At 49.6% G+C, this 9947-nt stretch overlaps 1 protein-coding gene across 2 annotated transcripts in view; it reads left to right on the top strand.

Moving 5' to 3' along the window:
- Positions 1-4271, top strand: part of LOC101979627 (nodal modulator 1) — a 61269-nt gene extending 56998 nt beyond the window's left edge. Inside the window, exons 29-31 of one of the 2 annotated variants that reach the window (XM_005366761.3) lie at positions 990-1109; positions 3292-3384; positions 3659-4271. In XM_005366761.3, the coding sequence (XP_005366818.1) occupies positions 990-1109; positions 3292-3384; positions 3659-3790 (345 nt within the window). In that variant the 3' untranslated portion in view covers positions 3791-4271. Of the gene's footprint in view, positions 1-986; positions 1110-3291; positions 3385-3658 lie in introns of both variants that reach the window. The other variant, XM_026789160.1, reaches the window with a different exon arrangement.
- Positions 4272-9947: the final 5676 nt, after the last annotated feature.

Raw genomic sequence — 9947 nt, 5'->3', positions numbered from 1 at the left:
GCTCCTAGTGCCCTGGAAGTACTGTAACTGAACCAGGAAGTACTGTAACTGAACCAGGCACCCTCGCTCCTAGTGCCCTGGACCCACTGCCCATCTTTCTCTGGACTCCTTGGTCTCATGATGGCGCTTTTCTCCTGTGTGGCAAGCCGCTTACTGCTCTCAGGTTTCCTCTATTGCTATATATTGGACCAGGGCCTCACACGTGTCTGGCAAGCTCTGTCCCACTGAGTGGCATCCAGGTCTCTGTGTTTGACAATTACAGTGTCTCTAAGTTCTACCCATTTGGCATTTTCTGGTCTTTGGTCGGGGTTTCTGTCTTCCACACCAGAGTTGTCACTTACTGTCTCTGCAAGTTCACTTGAGCGCCTTTGCAGAGAACTTGGTTTTGTGGCTTTAGCTTGGGGCTCTTCTCTGTGAGCCTAGGGCGTGGTGTTCTATCCTGTTACTCCTTCCTATCCCAGTGGGGCTGCTACATGGTGCCCTTCCGTGTGTGTGCTAGTGGCAGCTGTCATGGAACAAAGGTTGTTGCCCACTCTCTCCACACAGCATTATTCCCTACCTCTGAAATCTCTGAAAATGGGGTTATCACTCTTGTCTTCCCATTGTCATGGTCACCATGACCATCGTAGAGATGTCAATTTTCTAGAACTTGCCAGTCATGAGCCAGTTAAGTCACATTCCCAGCTCTCAACCTTGGTTTATGTTATTGCCGGCATCTATGGCTCCATCACACCCCTTTTTCATCAGAATCACCTGTAAGAACCTGTGTGCTTCTTGAAGGACTGTGATTTCCCAGGTTGAATATGTTCCTAAAGAAGTTGTCAGAAGACGTGGGCTCAGAGCCGCTGAGGCCTATGACTCTTAGAGCTTGAAAGTTAGTGACCTTGGGTTGGATGCACAGACTTGGGGCTTCTTTACAAAACGTAAACTGCAGTGCGTGGCTGCATGTGTCCCCTGCTCCGCCTGAGCTGTCTGTCCTACACCAGCAGAACTACGTTGTGCTTCTGGACTCGACGCTCCCCAGATCCCAGTACGACTACGTCCTTCCGCAAGTATCTTTCACTGCAGTGGGCTACCACAAACACATCACTCTGTTTTTCAGTCCCACGGTAAGTAAGAGTGTGGCGGGCACGAGCAGCACTACCTGCAGGATTCCTTGGCTCCTCCTAGGTTGTTTTCCCATCTTGGATCCCCCTAGACACTTTTCTTCCATTCCCTGCACTGGTGCCTGTTACGAGAAGCTAGTCATGGTGGGGAGGGGAGCAGAATTGCTCACATCAGTGGCTTGGGGTTTGAGGGAGAGAGACACCATTTTCCTATGGCCGGTGTCATTGCATTCCTTCATTAGGACACTCTGATCTGTAGCTTCACAGGTAGTGCAGAGGACACAGTCAGCAGGCATGGATACAGTAGAGCCCGAATAGTTTGACCACTACATGCAAGGAAAACAGCAAACAGGTTGACAAGATGCCCATGGGTAAAGAACCTGGTCAGTTTTCAGCCGCTGTCGTAGGCGGCTTCAGTGTCCAACAAAGCTGGTGTGTGTGCTCTCCATTCAGGAGATTGTTTGGGTTGATTTGGGAGCTTGTGTATGGTGGAGTCACTGAATTTAGTAGAGATGTCAGTGGTGGGAGAGGTGGGGTCTGAGAGTGGAGCCTCAGAAACTATTACAAAAGCGAAGTCGTGCCATTGAGGCAGGTCAGCAGGTAAGTATTGCGGACATCACTGCGTGGGTTCATGTGAGTTAGTCAACAGAAGGCTCAGAGACACCTTTAGAATGAACTTTAGCCTTTGGTGGCCGCAGGGCCCCCACCCTCAGTGGACTGAAGCACTTTCCCTTCGCCCAGGGCATTTTTATTTCCCCACGTTTACACTTTAACCAGTTGATTTCCATATGCTTAGACAGCCCGACTGAAGCTTCCAAAAATACAGCCAAGTGCAAATTCTCAATAAATTGTATCATGATTTTCTGGGTTCCTCTGAACCAAGTTTGGCATAGGGTTTGTATCCTTGGGGAAACTCTCAGACAAGATTCACGTAGGGTGACAAAAGGCATCTGTGACACAGAATGGTTAGGGCTGAGTGCTAACTCCCGAGCTAGGCCAGGTATGGCCCAGCAGGGGTTAGGGCTAGTTGCTAGCTCCCTGGCACCAGGCCAGCAGGAAATTCGGCTGTAGGTAAGGGCACTCACCACCATGCTTGATGACCTGAGTTCAGTCCTGGAACTCAGCGGTAGAAGGAGAGCAGCAGCTGTCACAGGTGACCACACATGCATGGCACATGCAGACACACACTCAAGAACACACATACTCCACACTAAATCAATGGAAACATTCTTTACTGCTATGGAGGAGGTCATGGCTTCTGGGGAAAGTAAGAGTTTATGTTTCTTTGAGATGCCTGGGGGTCGCTAGATTTCAGAGCTGCACTGTTCTCCGCGTGTGGAGGCATGGTGTGTCTTAAACTGCTCAGACTACTAAAAAATCCACAGGAGACCGGGGGCTGGCCAACAGCATCTGCTCCTCATAGCTGTAGAGCTTGGGATGCGCAGTGATGCGCAGTGAGTGCCAGGCCCACTCTGCCCCATACGTGCTGCGCAGATGGGTGAGCCGGTTCATCTCAGCCTGACTTAGGAGGGCACTGACCCCACTCATGAAGGCTCTTCTCTTACTTAATCACCCCCTAAAATTGGTGTCTCCAGCCCTTTCTGTCGATATGTCACATTGGTTCAGAAGTGGCAGGTCTCAGCAGAGTAATCTGGAGGAGACAGTGTTCATAGCCACAGCAGCCCAGTGTGTCCAGCTCCTCCCCTGGCATGGACGTGCAGCTTGCTGTGGTTGTCTGCTGTGTCATACCTTCTTTGGAGTGTCTGTCAGTCTGGTCTTTGGCTGACAGACTGGAGTTGCTGAGTCAGGGATGTAGCTGTGCTGGTAGAGTCCTTGTCTGGCACACACAGAGCTCTGAGTTGGATACCCAGTTGCAGCAAACAGGCGTGCTGGTACAGGCCTTTAATCTTAGCTCTCAGGAGAGGGGCAGGAAGGTCAGAGGTTCAAGGTCATCCTCAGCCAAAGTGAGTACACTTGTGCTAGTAAGAGAGAATTCCAAATCTGAGTCTCGGGGGTTTGCAGGGCTCAGGTGGTTCACACCCACACCCTGGTTAGTTTCTTTTTGGATGCCAAAGGATGATGGGTAATCTTGGGTACCAGTGTGGGTGGTGGCTGAGTGGTTGAAGCTCTGGATGACAGTGTTGATGAGTGTGAGAACTCACAAGGTATCATGGCTCTCTTGCAGAGGAAGCTACCTGAGCAGGACATTGCACAAGGGTCCTACATCGCCCTGCCCCTAACACTGCTGCTCCTGTTGGCGGGCTACAACCACGACAAGGTAGGGAAGCTAAGCTGCATGAGAAGGCAGATGTCAGGAGATAGACCACCGGGAGTGTGTTCAGTGTCACAGAAGTTACAGAGGGGACCAGGCAGCTGTCCTGGGATCCCTGTGTCTCCTTCGGGGGTTATTAGCTCCAGTGACATCATTTCTAATCCTTAGGCTCAGGCCAGGTGCTGCCCCAGAGAGAGGTAGTACGAGTAAAACATCTGGAGTGAAATATCCCGGCCACCATTCTGCAGACCCTGGGGTCTCACGGTCTCTTTCTTTCCAGCTCATTCCTTTGCTGCTGCAGCTGACGAGTCGTCTCCAGGGAGTCAGAGCACTTGGCCAGGTGTCCTCTGATAGCAGTGGCCCAGAGGACATGAAGAGACAGACCAAGAAACAGAAGACCAGACGCACGTGAGGAGGACTGAGGCCCGTCCCTGCGGATGGCACAGCCAGAGCTACCACCTGCCTGGGGACAAAGGCACATGCTCACTCTCTTCAGGCAGGCCCTGGGCCCCGTGACCACTCCGTTGGTGTCCTGCCTGTCTGTCCTTTCCTGTGTAGCCCTGTGGTGCAATGCGATGAATGGACCCTCCTGTCACCCTGCTGAACACAATTTATTTTCTGAGTTGAAGATAATTTATTATTATTATTTTTGTCAGAGAAATATTTAAGCCTAGCTGGTGGCATGAGACCATAACTCAGATCTTCCACATTCGTTTGCAAGAAGAGTCCAGTAAACATGGCCTTTGTCTGCATGGTGAAGTCCCTGCTGGACCTTCCCCAAAATCCCCTCTGAACTCGGCCCTCTGGAAGCTGCAACAGCATCTGTCCACACCAGAAGGACCTGTCAAGAGCAGGAATGAATAAAGTCACCCACTCATTTGTGATGTAGCTCATCTCAGACAATCTTCAGGGGCTTGATGTAGTGCTGGGTGCATGCAGAACACGTGGGCATTCAGCTCCAGTGACTCCACAGAAGCCATGGGCATTATGGGGATTATGGCACAGCCAGCCTGGCTGAGCTCAGGCTCACTCTTCTTCCTGGGACAGATAGTCTAGAGAAGCCAGGAAGACTTCATAGTGCGAGGCTTTAGAATTCTTTTACTTTTTGGTGTGTGTGTGTGTGTGTGTGTGTGTGTGTGTGTGTGTGTGTGTGTCAGACCATTGTGTGGGTTTGCTTGCTGCACAGGGCTGGTGAGTCACACAAGCCTCTGGGACAGACGAGACATATGTTTCCGACTCAATCCCAAGTGGACACGGCAGGGAAGGAATCCCTTAAAGTTTAAGGGGCTTTAAATGTTAGTGGGCTTTGCCCCGCTCCAGAAGGGCCGTTGTGTAGCAGTTTTACTGTGTCACTCATGGGTCACCATTGATGGTGGTCAGCCTCCTTTCTCTGTCCATTTGAAAGTGGAACTTGGCCTGTTCTCACTTCCTGCATTTGTTGGATCGATGGGACAGAGCCCTAGTTTCCCACGGGAAGTAAACATTTCTATCTAGTGGGTGTGGACGGCACAGCCTGTGATTGTTGAGACACTTGGCTGTGTCAAGCTCTTGGAGTTGGTGGAGCACCCTCAGCACTGCCCCGAAGGACCTGGTGGTGCACACCTGTAATCCCAGGACGTGGGATGTGGAGGCAGGAGGATCAGAAATTCAGGGTCATCTTTAGCTCCATAATGAAGTGGAAGCCAGCTTGGGCTGCATGAGAAATGCCATGACAACAGCCCTGACACCTGGATGAGGAGGGCTCTGCAGAAAGCTGGCCAGGGCCTCTAAAGCCAGGCTTCCTTCTGGTCTTTCCGGGTTTTAGTGTGTGTGTGTGTGTGTGTGTGTGTGCATACTTGTGCTTAACTCCAAGGACCTAATAGTTGGGAAGGAAGATTCATGAAGCCTAACATGGGCTCATTGTGTCCCCAGCAGTAATGAGGCTGAGACTGGAGGACTGAGGGGCACCAATCTAGGTGACTTAGAAAGGTAAAAAGAGGGCAGCGATGCAGCTCAGAGCACTCCCTGTCCAGTGTGCTTGAGGCCCTAGGTTCTTGTGCAGGGCCCTGTTGTATGTCCTCCATGGCCCTTGAGTAGCGTCAACCTTATTCTACGGTTAGCAATTTGAACCTAGATCCAAGAATCCCTAACCACTGTGTTCTGCCTCTGCCAAATAGAAGCTAATGATGGTGTTGTGTGCCAGTGTTTAGAGAACATGTATGTGTGAGCAGGTGTAGGCACAGTGGGGCACGACAGGTGCAAGTGACTGAGGGCCTTCCGCTAATCTGACAGCTTTGCTATGGAGCACCCAAAGACAGGAAGAGGCAGCTCCCTAAAGGCCACAGTAACCCAGGAGAAAGTTAGACAAGTTCAGGGGACAAAGCTGGCTTAGTCACCATGATGGTTCATCTGATTGTCAGCTTGATGAGATTCAGAATCCTACAGAACCAAGCACCGATGTGAGGTTCACAATCATCTGTAACTTCAGTTCTCTTCAGGGCCAGGCACATAATGTATAGATATATATGCAGGTAAAACACCCGTGCACATAAATATCAAAACAATTCTGGGCTGGAGAGATGGCTCAGCAGTTAATACACACTGCTCTTCAGGAACCTCAAGTTCTGCTGCCAGTACCCACTGTGTGTGTGTGTGTGTGTGTGTGTGTGTGTGTCCGTGTGTCCAAACACCATGGCCAGCAGAAGAGGTAAGAAGGAAAATGAGTTCAACACAACTCAGTAGCCAGTGTTGGCTCAAACTTGCAGTCTGACCCCCAGTAGTCTGTTTTAGGCATAGTAAAGCACAGTATATAGGTGGAGTTTTCCTGTCCCAGGAGCCTCTTTCAAACTGCCACACAGAGGCATATATTGTAAATGCTTAGCCAATAGCTCAGGCTTATTACTAACTAGCTCCTACATTTTAAATTAGCCCATATTCCTTATTTACACTCTCCCATGTAATGATACCTTTATTAACATGGCATTCATCTTGCTTTTTGGCTTTTCTTGACTCTGACTCCTTCCTCCCTTCTCCCTGTGTCCTCAGTTTGATCACCCTGCCTATATTTTTTGCCTGGCTATCAGCTTTTATTATCCCATGAGAGTAATACATATTCATAATGTACAAAAGGATTGTTCTATAGCAACAGTACAATTTGGTAAAACAAAAAGCTTCCTGGTGAAAATGAAGTCAACAAAGCTTAGGATATGATATCATCCATAAAGATGGGTTCTGTTGATTAAGGAAGCATGCACAGGATAAATAGTACTCATAAGTGTCTGAGGGAGAATAGCCCCATAGATTGATGGAGACGAACAGGCTCAAGACCTGGGGAGGGTCTGGGAAAGCTGGTGTGGCCTGGCCATCAGGCTGTTAACCACCTGTTCCCAGCCTTCTGGGTGGAAAACAGGTTGTACATCCCCAGGTTTTTAACATGCCTGGTTCCCCTCATGTTTCTCTGTGAGCACAAAGGACCTCCATGCCTCCTCCAAGTACTCACATCTGTCTGCTAAGCCAGGGAGGGGAGCCTAAACCTCTGAGGGCACCTGCATGCATGTACACTCATATAGACACAATTAAAAAAAAATGAAAGCTTAAAAAATCTTTATATTGCTTTTAAAAATTAGTTATTTGAGAATTTCATATATTGTATTTTGATTGTTGGAAAGTTTCACCCTGATAAGCCTCTCCACCGAAGCAGCAATCCAAATCAGATCAAATCAAGCCAGATTAGAAAAAGCCCCAGTTTAATGAATAAAAACACTTCTGGATGATTTTTTATTTTCCAGCTGTGTCCCGTCCCTGCCCCCCTCCCCCTTGCAGAGAGAAGACGGGAAAGGAAGACTGGAAAACAATGTGTCTGTTTCCTGGGGGGCAGTTTAAATACTCTGTGGGAGTGGTCTTGAGCATCTCTGGGGTATGGGTCATCATGGCCTTTCTAAGATGCAGCAGGGTTTGGAGAGAGATGGGAAAGGAGGCATGGAGTGGAGCTTCCATTGGAACATTCCAGGTGCTTTGAATATATATGGATGCCAGTGACTGGGGTGAGTCTTCCACCCAAACAATTGTGTGCACTCCCAGCTTCTCCCAGATCTACCCCCACTTCCCTGTCTCCCCAACTCTCTCAAGGTGGGGTTTTACCAGGACAGAATGGTTTAGTTAAGTATGCTGTGTCTGCTGCAGAGGCCTTTTCTTCTCCCTGTTCTTCATCTCCACCTAAGAGGCACTTGTCTTGAAGGCTAAGGAGCTCAGGATCCAGACATTGCATACTGGTGTGCTCCGTGTCAGGACATTGGTGCAAAGCCAAATCCAGCATCCAGCTAGCCTGGGGCCTTCCTAGCTATAATAGGCACCTGTTTTACCAACAGTGGGAAACAGGGTTTTGTAGGTAGAGGCTGCTCATTCGTTTCCTGGCCACCCCGACCTGAAATAATCATACAGAAACTATTAATTAAAACACTGCTTGACCTATTAGCTCAGGCTTCTTATTAACTTACTCTTACATCTTAAATGAACCCATTCCTATTATTTTGTATTTTACCATGAGGCTTGTGGATTACCAGTAAGGTTCTGGCTGGTGTCTAGCATCTGTCTCCTTCGCCAGCTACATGGCATCTCCCTGACTCCACCTTCTTCTCTATCTCTGGAATTTCCCACCTTGCTCTATTCTGCACTGCCATAGGCCCAAAGCAGCTTCTTTATTAACCGATGGCAATAAAACATTGACAGCATACAGAGGGAAACTGAACATCAGGGCTTCTCTATAAAAACAAAACCGCCACAGGAACATCCTGTTATAATTATGCCGGCCTGCCCTGTTCTGGGTACCCTGTCCCTTTAAGAGACAGGCTCTGTCCACTCCCAGTCTCCCCATTTTCACCCAGGTAAGCTGGTCTCTTTTGCCTTTCTCTGTGTCCACTCTTCTTCTAAAGAGGCAGCCTGTGCCTCCCTTCTTTCCCCCTCTTTCCTCTCTCTGTGCCGCCTTTCTCTCCCCATACTCCCTACCTTCCCATACTCTCCCAGTATCCACTAAATAGACTCTCGATGCCCAAGTTCTCTGCATGGTGTATCTGTCTGCCTCTCACCTGCGGTGGCCTCTCCCACTCGCCGTGGGACCTGCCAGGGTCACTCATGCACGGCACCACGAACTTGCAGCTGAGGACTGCCAGAGATCCTGTAACCGTCAGTCCTTCTATATGGTTGCTCAACATCAACACTAACAGTAGGTCCCTTCCCCATCTCTGGCCATGCCTCCACGAGTGTGGAATCGCCTGCGGTGGTTCCCCGCATAAAAGACCAGTACCCGTTGACCTCTTGCCTATTGAGCTTAAAACCCCTAGCTCAGGCCTCTGACTCCACGTGATGACTTAGGGGTTCATTTTGTGCCCAGCCATTCTCAGGCCTTTGGACCTTGTAAGTGACGACCCAAGGCCGGCCTGAGCCACAGTCCATACTGAACTGATGCTGGAGTTTTTGGTCTCTTGGGCCTTGTTTCCTCACTCATGAAAAAAACACCTCCCTCCTCAGATATCAAGCAAACAGCTGCTTACATTCTGCCAGTGACCATTAGTTGTAAAGGTGGCCTCTACTCTTTCTCCTTTCTCTGTGTTCGTCTGCCCTTCGTTCCAGAGTATAATCACAGCCATTCTAAAGTCTGTCTCCCTCTCCCTGCAACTTCCCGTGGCTAAGTCTGTCTGCAGCAGAATCTGTCTCTCTTCCTGTCTCTGCCACCACTGTGTCAGGGGTGCTCCAAGGCTTTCCAACTCCCAGTCCATTGGGACACTTGGTAAGATCGCCCTCCTTCCCGTCACCTCCTCCAGTCAGCTCTTGCTGACAATCACCTCCGGCACTTCCCACGAGCGAGGTTTCCAGGCTTTGCCCTACACTGCCCTCACTGAGCAGTGCATTGTTTCTTGGGCCCAGGGCCCCAGCACCACCCGAACGGTGTCTTCGCATCTCGGATCCACGGATCCTTTTTGGGATACGGTTCCCCTCTTGGCCTAGTGCCTCTCGGGTGACTGCCCTTTCTCAGTCCCTGTTAACTTGTTAACTGTGGACGAATGGATAATGCCCCGAGCCAGTCCTTTATCTTTCTGCCTTACCCGTGGGAAACAGGCTGACAAAACCATATACGTTTCTAACTTCTACCAGCTGGTTAAATGTAAAGAGTTCCAGCACACGGACAACCACAACTGCCCCTGTTAGTGTGTGTGAGGTTAGGGTAGGGAGGAGCCACAGACTCGGGAGGGCCTGCTGCGAGCCAAACGGTGCTGGTGGTAGGTTCCTCTCATGGCCTGCTTTCAGCCACTAACTATGCTTTTAAAAATTACTTTTATGGGGCTGGAGAGATGGCTCAGAGGTTGAGAGCATTGCCTGCTCTTCTGGAGGTCCTGAGTTCAATTCCCAGCAACCACATGGTGGCTCACAGCCATCTGTAATGGGGTCTGGTGCCCTCTTCTGGCCTGAAGGCATACACACAGACACAGAATATTGTATACATAATAAATAAATAAATATTAAAAAAATTACTTTTATGCTGTTACATGTGTTTGTATGACGGAACGCCTCTGCAGGGCCGCTGAGGTGTCTGT

Source organism: Microtus ochrogaster, unplaced genomic scaffold, assembly GCF_000317375.1.
Source record: "Microtus ochrogaster isolate Prairie Vole_2 unplaced genomic scaffold, MicOch1.0 UNK14, whole genome shotgun sequence".
In the NCBI taxonomy this organism is placed as follows: Eukaryota; Metazoa; Chordata; class Mammalia; order Rodentia; family Cricetidae; genus Microtus; species Microtus ochrogaster.
Note: the sequence above shows the minus strand (reverse complement) of the source record. Positions and strands in the feature narration are given on the sequence as shown.